Below are 23,650 nucleotides of genomic sequence, written 5' to 3' on the forward strand. Positions count from 1 at the left end.
CCTAAGAACTCAGTAGGAGAATTTTTTTTTTTTTGCTTTTATTGAAAGTAAAATATTTCCTCATATGTCCTGATTGTAGTCCCTCCCCTACTCCTCCCAGTTCCTCCCTACTTCTCCTCTACTCTGGATCCACTTAATTTCAGTCTTTCATTAGAAAAGAACAGGCCTCAAAGATATAACAACCAAAAGTAACAAAATAATATATAAGAAGATGAAGCAAAAACTATCAGATTGAAGTTGGACAACTCAAGCCAACAGGAAAGTAAAAGAGTCCTAAGAGCAGGTGCAAGAGTCAGAGACCCACGTGTTCAGAAGTCCCATAAAAGCACTGTACTGAAAGCTACAGAATATATGCAGGGGACCCAGTCCAGACCTGTGTGGGCCCTGCGCTTGCTGCTTCAGTATCTGTGAGCTCATCTGTGCCTTGCTTAGTTGATTTAAAGGGCTTCGTTCTAGCAGGAGAGTCTTTAATCTTCACTGTATAAATGTGGGAACCATAGTTTAGAGAATGAAGGAAAATACCCAGGGAAACTGGCTCGATTGGAAATTTTTTTTCTCAATTTACTTGTTATCATTAGACAGAAAGTGCTGCTTTTTGTCTGAGTGTATGAAATGTTCCCATGTTTGTAGAATGCGAGCTACAGGACCCCTGGTTTTCACCTTGGTCCCTTCTCTGCAAAATAAATAAATAAATAAATATAAATATAAATCTCTATGCTAACAAGATCTATGGTATGTGACTTGTATATATGCAGGTACATATATTGTCATTGACTTCTGAAGCCTGTGACAGCTCTGTATATCATTATCCTTTTTCTGACATTCTCTACAGGAGAATTGTGGGTAAAACTTGAGGCCTAATTCCTGTCTGGAGCTTACCATTATCCTGTGCTCTGTATCAGTTAGGCACTTCCCCCGAGGATATTGAGCTTTAATATAGATGGAATCCAGTTTGTACCAGCTAAATGCTGTTACTGACCTGTCCTGGCTTTGGCCAGAACACTAGCTGCAAAATACAACACTTGAAACAACTGGCAGTCATGCTCTGGAATCTGCACATCTGGACACAGAGGTTACGGCCAGGGGCTACAGACATTCCTGCCCCACTCGCCTCAGCCTGCCCAGTGTCACTCTTCCTCCTGGGCACATAAGCCAATTCTCAATCTGGGCTGTGCTAGTTCCAGCCTCAGGTGAGTTGACTCTAAAGTAGGTGGGAGGTGCGGTCACTTCTGGCCTACCTGACAGGCCGGGGCATGTTGGATGGATGGAACAAAGTACTTTAGCTCACCCCTTAATCACCAAGACATATGTCCCTGACTACTACTCCATCTGAGAAGGAGCCTCAGGGCCTCCAGGTCTTCCTGAAATGCTGGATTGTCAGAAGTCAGTGTCCCTGACATCCTGCTCGGTAATAACCCATTACATTCTCTGGATTCCTGCTATGGAGGGCTGCTGAGGAATTCAGTCTTGAGACGTACCCTAAACTCCTTTGCTCCTTTCCTTTGTCTTGCAGCTCCTCCAAAGTCTCTCCCTTTTAACCTCTCTTCCCTGGGCCATTTGGCTCCAATTCTGACAGTGATGGGACTCATTGCTCAGGCACAGAAGCACATGTCAGACAGGACACTATCCAGTTACTCCCTTTTTATTCGGGACTTTCAAAACCAGATCTGGGAAGGAGCACAGTTAGTGAGGGCTTGGAATAAGGTGCCAATAGTTTTTCCCTTCCCTAGTGTTTTGCTTAATGCTCCTTTTAGTGGAGGCAATAGAGAGATTATATAACTTGCTCATTGTCAAAGAGTCGGTGCCTGGAAACCTCAGGATTTGAACACAGGCTTGTGATTTTTCAGAACTTAGAATTGGCTCCTTGCTTGTCTGGAATCTGAGGGCTGGTAATGTAATGCCTTGGAAAAGAGCACCAAAATGGGATTAAATGTTCAGGGTTGGAGCTTCAGTTATGACACTTAATTCTGGGGGACATTAGATAGTTACTTTAAAATTTTTTGGGGTGTGTGTGCCCTTATGCATTATAGCTTTAAAAATGTTAAGATGGGGCTGGAGAGATGATGAGATCACATGTGTGCATGCATGTGCGTGCGCACACACACGAACAAATACATAAAAATAACATGAAGTGTCCCCAGCATGCAGAGGATTCGTGAGCATACCAGTCTCCTTACCTTTTAGAGGTCCCTGTCTCCTTTTCACATCTCTCTGGAAAGTCTGACCTGCTCTATTCTTTAGACATTTTTTTTTCATCCTAGTAACAGGACAGCAAAATGGGTTGTCATGCTAGGTGCTCAGATATTGGAAATGCCTTCTGTTGGGGCTATGATGGAAACAGAGGACAAGGGAGTTGCCAAACCATATGTTTGTGAGGATGCTCCCTCACTTGTGCAGCTCCCCTGTTCCCTTGCCTTAGCCCTGAACTACTGGCCTTGGGGAGGTGAATCTTTCATTAGACCTGCATTGCCCCCTGCCAGATGAGCTGAGGTTCTGCTAGTAGGACTCTGACCCTAAGAAACCTCACCGAGGCCCCTTCTCCTACTCTTCTCTCTCTTGTGTACTTGCATTTCTGAAAGAGGGTTTTAAGAGTCCTTTTTCTCATCAATCCTGGCTGCCAGGGTCTCCTCCTAGATTTCCTTGTAACTGAGTACTAAGATTATAGAGCTCTTTCTGTCTTGGAAGAAACCCAGCAGTCTCCTTAGAGTTCTTTGGTCAGCAGGGCCACCACACAGAGAGAAAATGTTGAGGGCAAGACTCCATGGTCAGAGCAGCTCTTTGGAGACCAGCAGCTTTCCCCTGCCAAGCCCACAATGCCACAGTCCTCCTGGGCAGCACCTTGGCTACGCCTGTGCGGGGAACAAGTAGCTACTGCTGGATAGTTCCAGAACTCTGCTGCCAGTGTTTTGTGTCTCGGGTGGCCAGGAGAGCCTCTTCTGTAGCTTCTGTCTGGTTGTGCATTGTGTCCAGCTCTGTGCCAGGTCCCCCCAAAACAGAAGATATAGACCAGCCCAGTTATTAACCCCACAAGACCCCCACAGGTCAGCACTGTGACAGCCTAAAGGTCAGCACTGGAGTGTTCCACAAACAGGCTGAGCCCATAAAGAGAGGTAGAACTGTCCTGGGAAGCCACCTGGGGAAGGTGGAGTGGACAGTAATGAATAGGCAGGGAGGAAAAATCTGGGGAAGCTGCTGTCCCAAGGTCTGGAAGCCCAGAAAAGAGTCAGACTTAACTAGGACTCCAGTCCCAGCACTACCCACTTGGCCAATTATGAGACTGTAGGTAAATCTCTCCCATTCTTCCTACTTCCCTCCCCTCCTCTCAGTTTCTCCAGCCCAGGCTGGCCTTGAACTCATAATCCTCCCACCTCCACCACCTAAGTGCTGGGATTATAGGTATGTCTTGTGTCTGGCTTGAGTCATTTTCTTTCTGAGTTTGTTTATTACCCCGAGGAGAAGAGCCTTCTTTTACAGGTGATGATGTGTTGAATGAGATTTACCCTTTCAGGGTTTTGGATGATGGCAAGTATGCTAACGAGAAAGAAAGTAGTAAGAATTGCTGGACATTTCGCATCTCCAAGCTGAACTAGGATCCTATGCCTAGGGCCTGGAAGACTGACAATCCTAGAAGCCACTGATGGTATTGTGTTTTGGTCTAGGTCATGGGTTGGGAGAGTGGGAGGGACTTGGGACAGGCTGGGAATGAGATTCAGGAAAGCTGTGGTCTATATAGGAAACAGAGCTCAGGGAGCAGAGGGTACCATTGTTGACCAGTCACATTGTACCTTCCTTGCGATTCTGGAATCACCAGAACTAAACATGCTTGCCTACTGGGTGTGAGGCAGTACTAGGCCAACAATTTGTTAATCTGATTTCTCTGCCTATTTCTTTTCTTCTGCTCTCTTTTAGAAGCGGAGGCCAAAAAAGCATGTGAATGGCTCCGGGCCACAGGATTCCCTCAGTATGCTCAGCTTTTTGAAGGTAAAGCTACTCAATTGCTCTCCCTTCCCTCTTCCAAAACCTGCTTTCTCCTGCAGCTTTTCATCTGCAAAATGGGTAAAACGCATGCTTACTGCAACTACACAAAAACTCCTGTGCATCCTGATCGGCTTTGTGCAGGGAATTAACTCCGGGCACTCAGAACTCTCTATGCGATTGCTCTCATCCCCTTCTACCTCTGGTGCCAGGCACATTTTAAAGGAACGCCCTCCCCAACCCCATCCTGCTCATCCTGCTGCTTTGTGTCCTTCCTGAAGACAAAGTGAAGGAGGAACTACTATGCATCCTGGTGTCTCAGCCTTGGACCTCACTTTGCCCACAGCAATGGCCTCACATCTGCTTTCCTTCTTTTGTCTTTATTTTTCTGGGTTTTGTTCTTAGAGTTCCAGCCCTCACCTTACTCTTTCCTCTCAATAGTATTCAGTGCTGGTAGCCACTCCCTTTCGTCTTCTGAAATACTTCATCTCTGCCTGCTGCCGTCAGTCTGCTGACTCTGCCTCCTCTAACTGGCTTCCAAATATTAGGGTATCCCAGGGCTCAGCCTTTTGCTTTCCCCGCATTTCTTTGCTGTGAGATCTTCATTGATCGCTCCAGGGACAGCTCCTGAAGGAGTCTGTCCAGACCTCATTTCAAAGCTTCTGATTTCCTCTGATGAACCACCAACTCAGTGTCTTTACTCTGAGATCTATCAGGTGCCTCTGAGATTTTGCCAAGCCTTAAAAAAGGAAAACAAACAAACAAACAAAAAACAACAAAAAACTCCTAAAGGCATAGCCATCCACCCTGTTGCCTAGGTTCTGCATATCCAGGAATTATCCTGAATTCGCTTCTTACCCATGACTAAACATCCTGCAAGCCTTTTCTTCTTCTGGAATGAATCCATTTCTTAATGCCTCCACTGCCAGTTCTGCTGTGATCCACCGTGGATCACTCAGGCTAGGGCACCAGGGTCCTTCATGACCTCTGTGCCTCTCTTTCGCTTCCTCAGACCCACCCTTGGCAGTGACTAGCCATGGGACTCAGGTGCTTTGACAAGTGGAATGAGTGCCAATATTACACTCTGGCCGACTAGTCCTCTCCTTTGCTCACTACACCCTGGGCTCTTTCCTACTTGCTCTTACCCAGGTCTCTCCCTCATCACAACCTTGGTCATTTTGTTTCTTCTGGACAAAAATAAAAAAAAGCTCTTTCCAATTTCTCTGCCTAGCCACCTTTTTCTCAGCCTTCAAGCACTTGTAGACTCTCTTGTCTGTGTGTCTTTGTCTCTCTGTGTCTCTCTCTCTCAGAAATCGCCCCTAGAAAGGCCTGGGCTACTACCTCTATCTCATCAAGAAATTGCACTGCAACCAGCGCCTCTTTGCCCTGTCGGCCATGCTCAGGCTTTGCCTTTGTGTTCACCTAGGTTTTGCATATTATTTATAGCCTGTTTCCTATGAGAGTGTAAGCTCCCTGAAGGCAGGGACCCCACTTTTGTGTTGTTTACTACTACTTTGTACCGTGCTCAGCGACTGAATGAATGTGCGATGGGTTTCTCTCTCTCCCTTTTCTCCTGATGTCTTGGGTTTTTTCCCCTCCTTTCCCTGAGTCCTAAGAAGATGGCTCTCACTGCTCTGGAAAGACATTGTATCCTCTGTCTGTCCTTGACATGCTGTCCTCTCTGTCCTTGTTCCCTCCCTACATCCCATTATTTGCCTCGGATTGGCAGGAGGTCCCCTATCTGAAAGCTCAGAATTCAAATAAAAGAGACCTCAAGTTGGCTCTTGGCAACTATGGAGAGTCTAAGGCCTGTTGTCTGGACCTGGACCTGCTTTCCTTGTTTCTTCATTTCAGCTCAGGCCTCCAGGACATTCTTGAGATTCTCCCTCAACTACCAACTCTGACCTCCCTGGGTATTTTCTCTGCCTCATTAACTTTCTTTCCCCGTGACACAATACCTGAGATAAACAGCTGAATAAGAGGGACGATTTACTTGGCCTTGAGGTTTCTATCCATGGTTGCTTGTTCGTGTTGCTTTGGGCCTGTGGCCAGGCAGAACATCATGGTGGAAAGTGGACTGGAGGAAAGTTCCATGCCTCAGGGTACGCTAAAGAGGAAAGGTCAGGAGGGATACTGTGGACAGGGATGAAATTCTGATACCCATTCAATGACTCCACTCTTTCCACTGGGCTCGACTTCCTAAAGGCTCCACTGCCTTGTAGGCACCTGCAGTTGGGGACATAAGCTTTCATCCCATGGCTAACACTCTACAGTATGGTTCTCAAGTTCTAAACTCTTCTCAGCCTTCCTGATGCTGCAACCCATTAACACAGTTCCTCACGTTTTGGTAACCCCTAACCATAAAATTATTTTGTTGCTACTTCATAACTGTAGTTTGCTAGTTATGAATTGTAATATAAATATCTAATATGCAGGATATCTGATATGGGACCCCTATAGGTCTAAGGTCTAAGGTTTAGAGAGACTTTATGAACAAAACCCTACCACCTCTATTGTATTCCTAGGCTTTCTGTCTGCTGTGGCCTTTGCCTTCTTGCTTCCTTTCTTCCTTGCCCCAAACCCTGCAGGCCAAGTGTAGCTGGGGCCATTTCTGATCCCCTGCCAGACTCACCGTTGCTTCTTTCCACCACACAGAAGGTGTGTTCCCCCTGGATATTGGCTCTGTGAAGAAGGACTACAGTTTTCTGGACCAGGACTCTCTGGGGGCCCTGTGCAGGTAGGGGGCTGAGGGCCAGACCTAGGAAGCCTTGAGCCCAATTTCGTGCTGCTTTGTAGAAATGTCAACTCCCTTGTACCTTCCATTGGAGGGGAGCATAATTGATGAATGAGGCTCATTTTCTGCAATCACATTGCTCATTATAGTTACTGTATCTATGATTCCCCTCCTCTAGCCCTATCACTGTAGCTAGAAGACCCAGATCCGGTCTTGATTCAAATTCCTCAAAGCATGCCATGCATTCAGACTCTTTCTACTTAAACCAGTTCTGCTGTTTCCTAAGACTAAACCACTATTTCTCCTTGAGTCTATTAAAGTTGCTTCGGTGGCTAGCCTCTGTTTTCTGCTCCTCCTTCCCAACAAAGCCATCCTCTCTACAGCCACCAGAATCACCGTTTTAAAACCCCAGGTAGGCACTCTCTCCTGTTTCAAATCTGCCACTGCCTCTATGCAAAAATACAAAACCATTTCAGCATGACACCTTTGCCACCCTTCTGTTGACCTCCCTTAGCTTTGAGCACACTCTCTCCTGCTACTTTCTTTGTTGACTGACTGTGGCCTTCCTTCTTTATCTTGTCACAGGCTCCCATAGAAGTCTGGACTAGCTATCCCTGCTTCTTTTATCCTCAGCATCCCATCTCTGCTTTCCAGGAAGCCTTCTTAGACTGTACCCCATCTCTTCCTGAAAGTTCCCAGTCTTATCCTCGGTGTGTCCACTGTCCCTTCCGAATGCCTCTGTTCTTGATTTCTATATCTCTCAGTACCCAGAAGACAGAGGCTCTAATCTTCCCAGCATCATACTTTAGACATCATGGACGTTAATCTTGGAGGAGTTTTGACCACTTGACCATGGGAAATGGTGGATGACATCTTGCAAGTGTCTTGGTAGGCTATCTCAGGCTCTGGGGACTTGGGGACCTTGGGTGAACACATCCTTTGTGTTGCAGGAGGCTGATGACCCTGAACAATTGTGCTTCGATGAAGCTTGAGGTTCATTTTCAATGCAAGCAGGTGAATCCTGGCAAGGGGTGAGGTCACGGTACCCGGCACAGTGCTGGGCCATGCACTTATGAACAAGCTCTAGCATGGGGGTGGAGATGCAGGGACCTCCTCCTGTACTGCAGGTTCGATGAGCTCACTTAGGCTTTTGGTGAGCATCACCTAAAGGAGCATGTGAGAGCAAGTACCTTGGCTCCTGCCTGACTCTACTCCCTACTCAAACCACCTCTCCCTTTTGTTTATGTCAATAACTTGATCTAGTGATGGTCTTCCTCAGAGAAAACCATTTAACTTCACTACTTGGTTTATCATAGCTAAAATTCCTTGAATGGGAGAAGGGGTGGGACAAGGTAGCAGAAAGGTCATTGGCTTGATGGGATTAGAAGTCAGGATCATCATCATAGCCTTACCTCCATAAGATCTTACTCCCTTGGCCCCTAGCCTTATTTTCCCATCATTAAAATGAGTCAGGAGACTGGACTGCCAACTATCTAAGGTCGTCCCGTAAGGCCTCAAAAGTAAGCCTTATGGCCTTGTTGTTTCTATGGGACACGTTTTGTTAGTTTCCTCTGGAGCTTTCCCTACCAGAAGCCTGCAGCCAGGTAGGGTAGCCAAACTGACAAAGCATTGTCTGGGACACTTCTGTCACTGACAACTAAAGTGCCCTTTGGCAAGCTTCAATTCCTGTCTGGATGTTTCCTCACCTTGCCAAGGAGAAAATGAATTAGAAAATCTAAAATCCCCTCCAGCTCTTAGATACCATAATTTTAATCTAAAGCTATAGTCAATGAACATTTAATCATCTCTGTCATTGATGTAACCATGACAATAAATGATGTTGGGCAAATGTCCTCTGTTTTGAGTCACATTCCCTATCTGTGAAGTGGGGACAGTGGATCAATTGGATGACTGTCACGATACATCTAGGTTCCATCTTTGATTCCTAGTGAGAGCCAGCTTTCCATTCCTACTCCATGTCCTCTACCAGAAAGCAAAGCTCCTCACCCCATCCTACCCCAAGGCACTTGGTAGCAGAGTAGAACACAAGCAGGTACTTGTCTGTTGGGCTTCTGTGACCCCCTCCCTATGATTCCCCCCCTCAGGATGATGACTCAGAAGAGGAGGAGCAATGCACCATCAGCAGCCACTGGGCCTTTGAGCAGGAAAGCAAGTGTGGGTCTCTCATGGGCTCTTCTTCTGCCCTGCTGGCCCCACCAAGCCCTAGCCTCCTGGGAACCTCAAGCTGTGAAAGCGTCCTCACTGAGCTTAGTGCAGCCTCCCTGCCAGCCATCTCCGTGAGCCTTTCACCAGAGCCAGCAGACCCGCCTTTGTTAGGTCGTGTCCCCAGCCCAAGTAACCAGTCCTTCCTTAGTCCCACCCAGGGCCAGGAGGGTTCCCAAGACAAAGTAAAGAAGCATTATTCTCGAAGCTTCCTCAAGCACCTCGAATCTCTGAGGAGGAAGGAAAAGGGTGACAGCCGGCAAACAGAACCTGAGCAACGCCTAACCACCTCGGAAAAGGCCACTAAAGCTTCATCTTTCCGCACTTGCCGTGGCTTCCTCTCAGCTGGATTTCACAGGGCCAAGAACAGGGTCACCACTTCTTCAGCCAGGGTCCGAGATGGTGAGACTCAGAAAGCCTGGGAGGCTTGGCCTGTAGCCACATTCCGGCATCCTCAGCCTATACGCAGGCGTGACTGTCTGGTGCATGTGCCTGGGGACCATAAGCCAGGCACATTCCCTCGTTCTCTGTCCATTGAAAGCCTTTGTCCAGATGACAATCGTCACCTGGCAGATTGGCAGCGAAGTAGGTGCTGGGGCTATGAAGGGCGCCGGGGCTCCTGTGGTTCCACAGGCAGTCATGCCAGTACTTACGACAACTTGCCTGAGCTGTACCCAGCTGAGCCTATACAGGCTGAAGCTGAAGCTGAGGAGGGTGAAGGCAGCTATGCCCATCTAGATGACATCCTGGAGCATGTGTGGGGACTACAGCAACGGGTAGAGCTGTGGTCTCAGACCATGTACCCAGACCTGAGACCTGGAGATAAGGAGGAGGAAGAGGAGGAAGAGGAGGAAGCTACTTCATTAGTGGAAGTAGCCACAGCTGAGGTGGAAAGCCAGGATGAAGATCTAGCTCAGGCAGAGTCACAAGTCCACAGAGGGTTCCCAACCCAAGTCAAGGAGGATGTCCCACTGATAGTCCTGGATCAGGCCCCAGCTGTAGTTGAACCATTGGTCCAGGCAGAGGCTGAGGCTCCAGCTCAGGCCCAGGATCTTGAGCAAGAAGCAAAGTCAGCTACGGAGCCTATTTCTGCCTCCAGCCTGTCTGTGGAGGAAGGGCATTCCATTTCTGACACAGCGGTTTCCTCCAGTGAGCTTGACAGTAGTGGCAACTCGGTGAATGAGGCTGATGCCGCAGACGCCCCGGCAGGACCGCAAGCATCAGTACCCCGTGAGCGTCGTGACTCAGGTGTCGGGGCCTCGCTTACCAGACCATGCAGGTAGGAGTTTGGAGTAGGGATGGGAGTGGGGGGGTCCCTTCTTAGTCTCTGCCTTCTCTCTCATCTGCTTTCCTAGTCATAAAGCTCAGGGGAAAGTTCTTGGTGGCCAGAAGATCATTTCCAGGCAGCCAGTCCCAAGAGAAAAAGGAGACCGAGTTCAAGAGTCTGGAGTTCTGAGTGTTCAGTACAAGCTCTAACCCTGGTGTGGCCTTGAGAAAGTGCTGCCTTTTCTGGACTTAGTTTCCTCATCTTAGCAGCAAGGGTGTTAGAGACGGCCTCTGCTTCTCAGCTTGGGCGATGAGAGTTTCTTGCCATGGTAGCCTTAGAACGGGTCAAGACCGGCACTGCCTTTCGGGGCTAAGTGGGTCTGAACTTGGTGCCACCCTCCAAGGGAGCACCTTGAACCTTTGGTGACCCAAACGCTGAAACCAAGCGTTTGCCACCCCCAAAGCACCATATAGTAGCACTCCACGCGTCCCCACTTCCCTACACTTCCTTTCTGGGCAGGGATGGCAATGGGGTGATAAAAAGGGACCAGAAGGACATGGCCTTCCCTAAGGCTTACCAAACTGGTGTCTCGGGGGCTCTCTGCCCCTCTCCCTTCAGGAAGCTTCGTTGGCACAGCTTCCAGAATTCCCACAGACCCAGCCTCAACTCAGAGTCCCTGGAGATCAACAGGCAGTTTGCTGGCCAGATCAACTTGCTTCACAAGGGCTCGCTGCTGCGGCTCACAGGCTTCATGGAGAAGTACACTGTGCCTCACAAACAGGCCTGGGTATGGTGAGTGTCTCTTGAGATGTGCAGGACAGGAGCTATGGACTTTCTTAGATTTTACGTCCTGGGAGTACAGCCCAGAGGCAGAACAGACTGGCAGGCTGAGCTCACAGGCCAGTGGGGTAGTACTGTTCCAGGAGGCTGGGGGGTGGGGGTGTGTGTGCTGTGTTAGGATAGACATGTTCTGGAAATCCCCAGGTCCTCCAGCTGTCCTTTCTCTTTCCCATCCTCTCTGCTGCCGCCAGTGAGATTGTCCTAAAGTACGCTTCAGTTGTCGTGTATTGAGTAAATAAACAGCCTTGTGGCTTCCCGCTATCCAGATTCCTTTCTGTCGTGATCCTCTCATGTTCTGGGGTAGCCGCATCCTTCTGGCCCTTTAGTCACCAGTTCTCAAGCAGCGTCATCTGACAGCCTGTGGGACTACTTGCCCTTCTCTCTGTGCCTTCGTTCATGCTGTCCTTTCTGCCTGGACTGCCTTTGCCTTACTCCTCCTATGAGACAATAGCACTCTGTCCTGTCCTGGGCTGCTGAGTTACCACCTCCTCTCCATAGGCCTCTAACTTAGTAGGTGTACTTCTTCTTCCTAATGGTTCTTCCTCTAAATTTAAGACCTCCTGCGGGCCGCATGAATTACTAACGAGGGCTCTTATGTTCCTATGGCTTTTGCCAGCTAAGGCTAAAGCAGGCGCTCACTAAATTGTGCTTTCTGAGGACATAATGTGTCCCCTATTCCTCTCACTTCTGGACAAGAGATAGCCTTCAAGAAAAGTTCTCTTCTCCTGATTTCTTGTTAACCCGCACACAGGTCAATGCCTAAGTTTATGAAAAGAAACAAGACCCCAGACTACCGGGGACACCATGTATTTGGAGTGCCACCTCTCATTCATGTACAGCGCACAGGCCAGCCTTTGCCTCAGAGCATTCAGCAAGCTATGCGCTACCTACGAAGCCAGTGCCTAGACCAGGTGAGTCCTCAGGGAGCCAGCATGGAAGGGATGCTGGGAGGTGAGGAAGGCCCAAGGCCGACTACTCTCCCCTTTCTCTTGGGTTTGGCTACTCACCAGAAACCTTTCCTGTCTTTGCAAGTCTCAGCAAGGTTGATGCCAAAGTTGTTCTCCTTTCTTTATAGCTGGAGCCTTCTGCCTACTTTGGGGGCAGCTTCTTTCTGTCCCAGGCTATGTAGTATTCCTAGTCTCAGAGACTGCCCCAGCCTTAGGCTACCTGTTCACTCTCATCTCCATGACAGCCACCAGGCTGTAGACCCTCTAGACATGCTGAGCCCATCAGGAAGCTTGGCAGACTTCCCAGTCTCCAAGGTGGCCTATGCTCCTGACACCCCAGTCCTGGCTTCACAGTTTCCCTTCCCTTCTCAATGGGTTAGGTGGGCATCTTCCGCAAGTCTGGGGTCAAGTCCAGAATTCAGAGCCTACGCCAAATGAATGAGACCTCCCCTGACAACGTCTGCTATGAGGGCCAGTCTGCCTACGATGTGGCTGATTTACTGAAGCAGTATTTCAGAGACCTGCCCGAGCCCATTTTTACCAGCAAGCTCACCACCACTTTCCTACAAATCTATCAGCGTAAGTCACCTGAACCCCTCCTTAGTAACCTGCTTGCTCCTGAGGGCTTGTGGGAAATGAACCTGGCAGCTGGCTGCATGGGCTCATGGGAACTTTTACTCTCTGGATTTGAAAAGGCACTTGGAGAGGGGCCACATCCTGTGATTCTCTTAAACCTAGTTCTGGTCGGGTAGGCTGTGGTCCCGAGGAAAGGGCTTTTCCAAAGGCTGTCCTGAGATTAGAGCCATGCTACATCTAGCCACCAGTGACATCACAGAGCCCATCTGACCCTTTCCTTTGGAGACTGTCAGGCCTTGTGCATTCTGGAAAACAGGAAGCTTGCTGCTGGTGCTTCTGGGGAAATAAAGAAGGCCCTGTGCCTTTCTTGCCCTACAGTCCTCCCCAAAGAACAGTGGTTGGCAGCGGCACAAGCCGCCACCTTGCTGCTCCCTGACGAGAACCGAGAAGTGCTACAGACTCTGCTCTACTTTCTGAGTGACATCGCCTCTGCCGAGGAAAACCAGATGACAGCTGGCAACCTGGCGGTGTGCCTGGCACCTTCCATCTTCCACCTCAATGTCTCCAAGAAGGATAGCCCCTCACCCAGGTGAACTGGGTAGCGCATGCCAGGGCCAGTCCAGGAGACTTTGGCTCCATGGGGTTTGGGGCCTTACCAGTGCTGTTCCTGCCCACACCCTAAGGGATTTTAGCCTTAGCCACTGTGGAGCAGGCCTCTCCTAAAAGCCACCAGATGATTTTATGGTCAAGACAGGCAAACTGGCTTCCCAAGAACTGAGAGGCAGCTATCACCCATCTTGTCTTAGTGCCATCATCTTCTGTCCCTATCTCCTTCCAGGATCAAGAGCAAACGTAGCCTGGTTGGCCGGCCAGGCCCCAGGGACCTGAGTGAGAACATGGCCGCTACCCAAGGCCTGTCACACATGATCAGTGACTGCAAGAAGCTTTTCCAGGTAAGTCAGGAAAGGCTAAGGTACCTGACTATCAGCATTATCAGGCCTGACCCTTGGACTCTGTATCACAGCTCGCTAGAGCAGTGGTTCTCAACCTGTGGGTTGCGACCCCTCTAGCAAATTTCTATCTCCCAAAATATAGACATTACAGTCCCTAACAGTAGCAAAATTACAGTTATGAAGTAGCAACAAAAAATAATTTTATGGTTGGGGGTCACCACAACATGAGAAACTGTATTAAAGGATCATATCTTAAGAAAGGCTGAGAACCACTGCCCTAGATGAACAGATCTGATAGAATGAATATCTATTTGTATATAGGGATTTACTCTAACAATGGTTGTCTCCCAATAGAGAGGTCTAGTAGTTGTTGAGTTCATGAGGCTGGTCTTTGATCTACGTTGGAATCCCAAAAGAGGTTCTAAGACCAGTGAAGGAATGGCTCAGCAGCACGAGAGAGGGAAAGCAAGAGTGAGGGCAAGCAGGGGAAAAGCCAAAAGCTTCTTTTTAATGTGTCTTTTCATGTGGGCTGCCACCAGAAGGGGTGGCCCAGACTTAGGGTGAGTCTTCTGACCTCAAATGGCCCAGGTTTTGGGTGGGTCTTCCCACCTCAAAGGATCCAATAAAGAAAGCCCTCTACAAGTGTGCCCAGCTGCTTGGTTTTTCAGCTGCTTCCAGTTTTAGTCAAGTTGACAACCAAGATTAGCCATCACAGACTCCAAGTCGGGCAAGGAGCCCCGCCTGACACATACTCCTCAGACTCGAATGTGTGAACCTTCTCCCTCAGCTTCTTATCTGTCTCGCTGTGGTGCAGTAGCCATGCGCCTCCATTCACTCTTAACACTGACATTTGTGGGGTGCCCTGCTCCCCACAGCACCCACTCAGTGTGTGTGTGTATGTGTGTGTGTGCGCCCTCCCAGGTGCCCCAGGATATGGTGGTGCAACTGTGTGGTTCCTACAGTGCAGCTGAGCTCAGCCCTCCTGGCCCAGCCCTGGCTGAGCTGAGGCAGGCACAGGCTGCTGGGGTGAGTCTGAGCCTTTACATGGAGGAGAGTGTGCAGGAGCTGCTTCGGGATGCTGCAGAACGCTTCAAGGGCTGGACCAATGTGCCGGGGCCCCAGCACACAGAGCTGGCTTGTAGGAAGGTGAGCATGACACTCTCCATTTTATTGTAGGCTTTGAAAGAGCACTAGACTTGTCCTGTAGAGTTGCTCTGCCAGCCTTATTGAGTTCCTGCTTGGTATTTTCGGGTATAACAGTCAGCTGAATGAGTGTCTGGAGGGGTTAGGAACCGTATGAGACCAATGTGTCTTTCTGGGGCCACCTTCCTGAGTTCTTTTCCACAGCTCTACTTCAGACTCACTGTCACCATGACGTAGTTCACTGAAATGCATGGGTCTTCTTTGGTCCTGGGCAGGCAAAGCCCCTTGTAAGAGCCCCTCTGTGTTTCCATTTCTGTTGTCCTGCTACCTGGACTGACATTTCTCCAAGTAAGAACTTCTCCCAGACCACATTTAGATGCCACATTACAGAGCTTTCTCTATCCAGTGCCTTCAGTCCAGGCTAGGGCTGGAGGTGGCTCCTAAGACTGTCCCTCTGTTAGGAGCCTTGATATCCCTGGGATGTCTTTCTTGAGTGACACTGTAAGCGAGACATTTCCTGTATATAGAATGACCATGACTAAACCTTCCCCATAGGGTTAAGGTAGGGAACTGGAAAAGAACCTGGCATGTGCAAAATACATCGATAGCAAATCCATTAAGGGTAATCTCTCCCTTGTCTTCCCCTATCCAGAAATACCACACGTTATGCCCACATTGTCCATAGGCCCTGTAAGCATCTGAATGCGTGGGACTCATCTTTGCCTTGTGCTGTAGAGCAGGCTGAGAAGCAGGCATATAGGAAGGACAGAGAATATGGGTACCAGCCAGTTTGTCTGGGTCCGGGTCTGGTCAGCCAAGGAGCCCAGTAGCCACAGGAAGGGAGCTCCAGGCCCTGCAAGTCTGAGGACTGGCATGAATTTGGAGTGCTCTCACTTTGATAGTGTTCCTATCCCTACCCATTTGGCTTGTAGGCACCAGATGGGCACCCACTTCGAATGTGGAAGGCATCCACAGAAGTGGCTGCCCCTCCAGCTGTGGTGCTGCATCGTGTCCTTCGGGAGCGGGCCTTGTGGGATGAGGACCTACTGCGGGCCCAGGTGCTGGAAGCCCTGATGCCAGGTGTGGAACTGTACCACTATGTCACTGACAGCATGGCACCTCATCCTTGCCGTGACTTTGTGGTGCTCAGGTGAGGCATTCCTGTTACCTTCCTGCTGTGCTTCCGGGACTAGAAAGGTGGGCCACTAGTCAGCAGCAGGGATCTGAACATGGGCTCCTGCCCTTTCATGTTCCAGGATGTGGCGCTCAGACCTGCCTCGTGGTGGGTGCCTCCTTGTCTCTCAGTCTCTGGATCCTGAGCAACCCGTGCCAGAGTCTGGAGTGCGTGCCCTCATGCTCACTTCCCAGTACCTCATGGAACCCTGTGGCCTGGGCCGCTCACGCCTCACTCATATTTGCCGTGCTGACCTCAGGTACCAGGCCTGGGATGGGATGCCTGCCTCATCCCCTTATCCCTGAGCCCATCCATTGCCCTTACCCTGTGTCAGTGATACCCAGTATGGGAAAGATTTCCTTTCTCTCTTGGGTAGAAACCGGATTTCTTATATCTGCCTGCCTCTTCCTCCCCAGGGGCCGTTCTCCTGACTGGTACAACAAAGTCTTTGGGCACTTGTGTGCCATGGAAGTGGCAAAGATCCGAGATTCTTTCCCAACACTTCAGGCAGCTGGCCCGGAAACAAAGCTGTGAGTCTTAAGCTGACATTGCCCAGGTGCCTGCCACCAAAGAAATGAGTGGGAATATGAACTGAGAAGCCTTTAGGGACACAGCCAGGCCTAGGTGGCCCAGCTGCCTATCCTCTTGCATCCTGATGCTACTCTGCATATACACAAGAGAAGAGGGTATAGGTATCCTACCTCCACCCACCTTCATCCCCCATACTACATTCTGATCACAAGTGAAGAGAATCTTGTTAGTGGCAAGAAGATCATTGCTATCCACCTGACCAAGAAGACACTGCTGAATCTGGAGGCCCAGCAGGGGAAGAAGGTGGAGAGCCTTGTGCAGCCTGGGCTCTCTGCCATACCGAGAAGCTAGGCCATCTTGTTTGATGCTAGGGTTCTTTTGAGTTTAAATATGAGGTCTGATCCTGCCTTTGGGGCCAACATTGACCCTGAATACAGGTCTAGAACACCATATGGGGTAAGCACAGGGACACAACAACCACCACAGTCCATTTTATTTATGTAAACATGATGCTGACCTTTATGAAGATTGACAGTGGCCCTATGGGCCCTTAGTAGGTAACATGACAAATGGGGATAGCTTGGGATATGAGGATAGAGAACCTTTCTTTCTCAAGCCCCAAGACACCAATGAACCATCCTCCCCTACTTTGACCCACACTTCATCTGTTACTCCCTAGAGTGGTGGGCAGCCTTTGGCCACTCCTGGCCATAGATTAAGTGAATTAGCGCATTCCCATGACACAGGCCAGGCCAAAGCTGACAGTGGCAGCAAGATATACAAATGTATCCTCTATCCTCATGCCTTTTGCCCACAGTGGTGGTCTATAAGAACAGTCCTTTGGGCTGGAGATATGGCTCAGTGATTAAGAGCAGTGGCTACTCTTCCAGAGGTCCTGAGTTCAATTACCAGCAATCATGAGGTGGTTCACAACCATTTGTAATGAGATCTGATGCCCTCTTCTGTTTGAAGACAGCTTCAGTGTACTCATATACATAGTAAATAAATAAATCAATAAAAAGAAAAAGCAAAACCAAGTGTCCTTAAAAAGAAAAAGAACAGTCCATTCCTAGAGTAGACACCTTAGAAAAACACAAGGAAGGGCTTACGTTAGCCATCCTGGGCTTCATACCAGCCGGATCTATCCCATCTAGTGGTTATGTTTGTTCAGATAGAAACCTAGCAGCCATTCAGAGGCCAAGTGGTGCTTTCTTTGTCTTTGGCTGAGTAAACTGGATTGTGATGGGTTGCAGCCATCATCCTGATGTTAATCCTGTTTTCTCTGTACCTATAAATACTGTACAGCCAATATATATATGTGTATATGTATATATACATATGTATATACCTATACATATACACACATATCTGCATGCACACATAGCTACTCCCTCTTGAGTGCATTATAATCTCTGGATGGGAGCAGGGTCTGGAGGGCCTGGACTAACACACTTCTGTTCACGAGAGAGGAGAGGTGAAGGGCAGGCCACACCAGTTCCCTCTGCAGAATAATAAAGCATGACTGGATATGCACACTGGCTCTGGAGATTTTGTTTTGTTGAGACAATGGGCTGAGGGGCTTGGGTTGCAACTCATAGCCATAGGTCACGGTTTGTGAGCCTTTCCCTTACCTTCTGCGGACTCCCAACTTATGGTGTCCGGACTTAGGGTAACACCATAGGAAAACTCAAAGACCTCTGGTCTTGGGAAGGTGATTGTGAAGGCAGGCAGAATTTGGAGAAGCCAAGACTCAGACATAAACTTTAACCCTCATTCCATGACTCAGGCTAGGGTCCTGGATTTAAGCTTCAGCTTTCGTTGTGATCTCAGGAGTCCATACCAGCTCCAAGAAGGGTTGTGTCTGGCTCATATCTCATTCTTTCCACTCGTATGCAGCCCAGGCAAAGAGAAAGTAGTAGGGGTGCAGGCCTCGGGTTTCGAGGTTCTATGCCACATACACAACACTTAAAAGAAGGCTGGGTACCTTGAGGCAGCAAAGCATTGGGATGTGTAAGCCACGTTCTATTTGATCTCCCCAAAGGAAAGACCTTTACCAGTTTGCTGTGGCCATAAAACTTTTAAGCTCTAAGCCATAGGCCTGACTCATCAAAGCTGCTGTGATTTTGGATATTCTGTGAGAACTCTCCCATTCTAGTACTGCTACGCTCAGGGAATGTCTGCTGAGGGCCCCTGAGGTAGTAGAATTGGTCTGGAAGGTCATTCCAAGATGAAGGGGCATGCGGTTGTTTTAGGGGTGGAGCTTCAGGACTGGATCTCCTTGTACCTAGTGCTGGTGGAAGGAAGAGCATGTTGGTTTCCTTAAGACCGATGGGAGTTTGGTAGTTAATGATTTTTTCATCTGGCTCTTAGGTAGTAGAAGTTATTTCTCCAGCTTACAAGTTTGATCCTGCCTGAGTTGATATCACTTCAAAAAAAAAGAGAAAGAGAGAGCAAGATATGTGAATTGCATCAAAACAATAAAAGTGGTCAGACTACCTTGTCCTCTCCAAATGAAATCTTCAGGTCCACCTTCTCACATTATTAGAATGGAGTCGTAGTACTGGACAGACTTTCTGACGAGCCCGATAGTTATGATGATGGTTTTTTCCATTATTGAAATTTGTGCTTCTGCCAAAAGTGCTCAACACAAGCATTCCTGACATGAGGCAGGAGATATGAACCATGAATGAATATGGTGAATTCCAACATGAATTACCTGATTCCAAGTTCATGAAAAGACTCTTCAAACATCCATCAAGTTTAGCAGTAGCAATGGCAATGGTGGCAGCAGGAAAACATGCAAATGTGGGGCAAGCAAAGAGGACATAGTCAGGATCTCAACTGTCATCACAGAAACAAAGCAGCACTGTGTGGCATCAAAGTCTTGATGCAAGATGCTGTGAATCCACTATGGTAAACTGAGTCATCCAGAAAGTTGATCTTATACAACTGTTGTCTATATTAACTGTTGAACCCATATTTTGTACTTGGTACAAAAAGGAAACCCAACTTTTGTCCCCTGTCTATATTAGCTCAATACTGATGTCACTGAACAGTGATATAAATTATGTGAAGTACTAGTATGCATTGTGTATATGCAAAGAACTGTCAATCCAGGGAAAACAAAACAAAACAAAATGAAACTAGAGAAAACAAAACATTCTAAGCTCCAGGGCACAGGTCAAAGAGAGTAGTCATAAAACTTAGGTTTCTGATCAATGCATATATATGTGTGTGTGTGTGTGTGTGTGTGTGTGTGTGTGTGTGTATATACATATGTATATGTACATATATATGCATATATATATAGAGAGAGAATCATTTTTGCAAGAATCACTGAGTATGTTTAGGAAAGTCAATCAAAGCTAAGACATCACTCGGGGACAGTATCAGATAAGATTAATCAGTATGCAGCTTATTCCTGGGATGAATGCTTCTTAAATGGCACACCACTGGGCAGACTTTCGAATCCTGTAAGCATCTACATTTTCCCAGAAGTACTATTAGCCTAGGTGCAAAAGGCCTGCTGCCTGTCACAGCTCAGCTTCATCAGAGCTCCAATAGGGGCCTATGATTCATGCTCTGTCACTTTCCTGGCTCTGAGAGTGTTCAGGTAGGAATCTGTCAACAGATATCACAACTAGCCAAAGCTAAAACAGACTGGGGTCACCATCTAGTCACCTCTATCACAACCTTCCCAAGTCTTGTATCTACTGGCCAGGGCCTATCTTTGGCTTTTCATCATCAGTGATGCATGGGGCTGTGGAAGGGATCCATATGTGGAGAAAACCACTCAGCTTCTGGCTTTGGTGGGGTGAGAGGGTAGCTTTGGGATAGGGGGGAGCATAATCAGGGGTGAGCTTCCAGAACATGTGGCTTCATTGTCAATAAGACAGATAAGGAAGATGGGGGAGGATCCTGGAAGGAACAACAGTCCTCCAGTATTCTCTATGGAGCCTCTGATGCCCTGAGCTGGCTGCCAGGGTAGGGGGAGCCCCAGGCAGGCCCTGTGCAATCAACAGAGCACGGGGTTGACAGAGAGGCTGGCAGCTCAGGCTACAGTTCCATCCACATAAGGACCCCTCCCTCCGTGGTTTGAGGCCTTCTTCACAGGTAGTCATGGTCCAAGTAACCCAGCAGGGTGCTGCACAGCTGCACAACCAGCTGGCCTCATACTTATCTGTGTGCTGCTCGTGATCCTTCCAGACGCACACCTCATATTTCCTAAGCACCAACACCTCCTGTACGGCTTGTGACCCCATGGAGCACCGAGCCTGAGAACTTCCCGGCCAGGTGATGCCAGGCTGCTGGTTCTCACAGTCAGTCTCATTCAGTGCCCTCAGATCCATGAGCCCCGGAGGTTAATGCAAACGATACATGTCCCCGTTCAGTTCAAGTGAATCCAAAGCAGTTGGCTGAACTCCCTCTGAGGCCCACACACAGCCTCTGGGGTTCAGGAAGTGGGAGTGGGAACCTCAAAATCATCACTTTGTTCTAGCCATGTGTCTTACTTACCTAACTCTCAGAGCCTCAGTCCTCTCTTCTGTGGATGGAGAGGACACCACCCCATGCAGAGGTCGGAGTAGTCAACCGCTTGCCCTGCACCAGCCCATGTTCTGTCTCTCACTGCTGATTGGCCTTGCTGACACTGCCTCGCTCCTCATGTCTTACACTGCTTAGGTTGTGAACGGATCTGTGGAGGGAAGAAGGACTCTAGAAGAGGAAGAAGGGATCCTCGGTGTCTCACGGCTACCCCAGACTGTATCCCTTCTTCATTCAATCAGCTTGCAGGGACCCTCCCTGCTCTGCCCTTCCTTGGTAGCCAGTTCCTAAGGTGACTGGTCATTTCCTTCTAGGAGAACTGCATGAGTCTTCAATTAAATCCTGACATGATTCTGGCAGGTAGCATGGGAGAGCACAGGCTGGCAAAGGACCAGGCTGCTGGACAGGGCATTGCCACCAAGGGGGACAGAGCTTATTCCCTCCCTACCTCTCATGCTCAGGTGGGAACTCAGGTCCAGATGGAGATAATCACAGCTTTCAGGTTTCTCTGGGAATCTAGGCTTCCACTTACTGATATGGAATCTACTTACTATGAAATGGTTCAGTTAATTAGGTAAGGAGTGTAAGTTTAGTACAACAGGGTAGCCAGTCATGCAAGCATGTTTGCATGCAGGCATGCAGGCCTACCAGGCTGCACTTTGAGTCACTGCATCTCTGTTGCACAAGGGTGTGGCCAACCTCTAGAGTCAGGGCGAGGCACCCCATGCCTCTTATGCTTGGCCCTGCCTGGTGTCAGTAGCCAGTGGGAGTTGCCCATAGTTCACAGCACTACAAGTGCTGGCATTGGCCTCTGAGTTTGGATGCCCACAAAGCAGCCGTGCACACGCACTGTGGGCAGAGGTCTAGGTGGGTGTCACAGGCACTTCCCAGACACTGATGGGAAGCTGCAGGCTCAAAAAGGAGGACATGCTTTCTGGACTGTGCTTGCAGCTGCCCCTAGTGGCAGAAGCTACTGAGCAAGGTGGACCAAGCAAGCCTGTGAGCACTGGCCTGCTGCTGGGTGACAGGGAAGCTGCAGCCTGCAGCCATCCTCGGTAGAGTCCACAAGAGGGCAGAGGTGCTCCATGGGGAAGGTGGGCCACAGAGCTAGGAAGCTACTGCAAGTAAGGCCACCCATAGCTCCTGCCTCACAGGCTGTTCAGGGTCCTCTGGTTTCTAGGCCTTTCCCTTCCCAGGGTGAACCTGACCTTGTACCTTCCCTGGTCCCTCAGTTCTCCGAAATGCCTTGAAATAAGGAGGCCCTTTTCCATGGAGGGGCAGTGACTGGTCCAACAAACCTTTACTGCATGTTCAATATGCGGTAGCCCCTGTTGTTACACCAGGCATAGGCCAGGGACTGATGACAGCAATACCTCTGTACTTGCTGAACAAGCATTCTACATGAGGAACAAATATAGTCAGTCATCTAAATAGTTAGCGTGTATGAAAGTGACCAGTGCTTTGGCAAACCGCAAAACTTGAGAGAGGCAGGCAGCAAAGGCTATATTTTGCTTCCACTGGTTTATCCATCCATCTATCCATCCCTCAACCCATCTATCCATTCATTCATTATTCTAATTGTCTATCTGCCATGCACACTTTGCGTGTGACATCAATTTATGAGGCCAAAGCTTCAAATAAGCCAGTCTCCTGCAACCCCTAACTCAGAGGTAGCCCAGATATGTCCTTGTGATAGTCGATAGAGGGTCTTAAGTGCTAGGTGTCCCCCAAGATATGATTTACTATAATAGCTGAACAAAATTAAACGTTGCTCCACCAATGTTCCAATATCTTAGCCAAACCCTGGCTTGGAATTTCGTAGGGAGTGTTACACATTTAGACTAATTGCCTCCGGCATTGTTAGAGAGATAATGAGGGGGTAGGGCATTGAAATTTACAGAATAGAAGTTGATAATCCCAGGGCAAGGTCAATTTTTCAGTCAAGTACAGCAGTTGAATCACTCCCAGGGATTAGAAGAATGAAAACCCTGGGACATGTCTCTACTTGCCCAGAAAATTAGCATAGTGGGCATTTACTAAGGATGGGCGGGACCTTGAGCTGAGTGTGTGTGTGTGTGTGTGTGTGTGTGAGACAGTGTACTGCAGAGCACTTGAGATTCGAGCCTCTACCCTCCTGGGTAGAGCCCTCGCAGGCCCGAGCATGCCCGGAGCCCAGGGGTGCTGCAGAGCTCCAGAGGAGATGGCTGCTGTTTTAGACCCAGTGTATATCAGATGGCCTCAGATGTACCTTGACCGCTGATTTGCCAGCTTTTTCTTTTCTCTTTTGTAATGACTGTAAAAGTCTGATGCCATTTTGAGAAATACATTCAGATCTTGCCCTTCCTTGTGTCATGTCTGCCATTTTGTAATTCGACGATGTCATGCCGATCTGACCAGGACCCTGTTTCTCCCACAGGTTGAGAGAGGCCAATGCTGGCTGGCCTGCAGCATCCATCCATTCATTCATCCACCCAGGCACTCAGTCTTCCACTCACCCCACTATACATTCATCCAACCTGTCAATTGTCCATCTATCCACATATTCATCTACCTACCTCTGATGGCTAGTCTTATGTCAACTTGACACACGTTACAGTTATCTGAAAGGAGGGAGCCTCAGTTGAGAAACTGTTTTCATAACATCAAGCTGTTGGGCATTTTATTAATATGTGGAGGACCATTGTTGGTGGTACCACCCCTGGGCTGGTGGTCCTGGGTTCTATAACAAAGCATGCTGAAAAGAAC

The 23,650-nt window shown here is 48.7% G+C and overlaps 1 protein-coding gene and 1 pseudogene across 2 annotated transcripts in view; both read left to right on the forward strand.

Moving 5' to 3' along the window:
* The window catches only part of Stard8 (StAR related lipid transfer domain containing 8), a 72,222-nt gene extending 54,324 nt beyond the window's left edge, over positions 1 to 17,898 (forward strand). For both annotated transcript variants that reach the window (XM_031365463.1, XM_031365470.1), the window contains 13 exons: positions 3,910 to 3,981; positions 6,631 to 6,712; positions 7,660 to 7,723; positions 8,815 to 10,211; positions 10,818 to 10,991; positions 11,791 to 11,950; positions 12,367 to 12,565; positions 12,941 to 13,151; positions 13,401 to 13,515; positions 14,437 to 14,661; positions 15,591 to 15,808; positions 15,915 to 16,091; positions 16,249 to 17,898. In XM_031365463.1, the coding sequence (XP_031221323.1) occupies positions 3,910 to 3,981; positions 6,631 to 6,712; positions 7,660 to 7,723; positions 8,815 to 10,211; positions 10,818 to 10,991; positions 11,791 to 11,950; positions 12,367 to 12,565; positions 12,941 to 13,151; positions 13,401 to 13,515; positions 14,437 to 14,661; positions 15,591 to 15,808; positions 15,915 to 16,091; positions 16,249 to 16,366 (3,212 nt within the window). In that variant the 3' untranslated portion in view covers positions 16,367 to 17,898. The remainder of the gene's footprint in view (positions 1 to 3,909; positions 3,982 to 6,630; positions 6,713 to 7,659; positions 7,724 to 8,814; positions 10,212 to 10,817; positions 10,992 to 11,790; positions 11,951 to 12,366; positions 12,566 to 12,940; positions 13,152 to 13,400; positions 13,516 to 14,436; positions 14,662 to 15,590; positions 15,809 to 15,914; positions 16,092 to 16,248) is intronic.
* A 638-nt stretch (positions 17,899 to 18,536) lies between these two features.
* Positions 18,537 to 19,216, forward strand: LOC116088880 (annotated as a pseudogene).
* The last annotated feature ends 4,434 nt before the right edge of the window (positions 19,217 to 23,650 follow it).

This window comes from Mastomys coucha, chromosome X (assembly GCF_008632895.1).
Source record: "Mastomys coucha isolate ucsf_1 chromosome X, UCSF_Mcou_1, whole genome shotgun sequence".
NCBI lineage: Eukaryota > Metazoa > Chordata > Mammalia > Rodentia > Muridae > Mastomys > Mastomys coucha.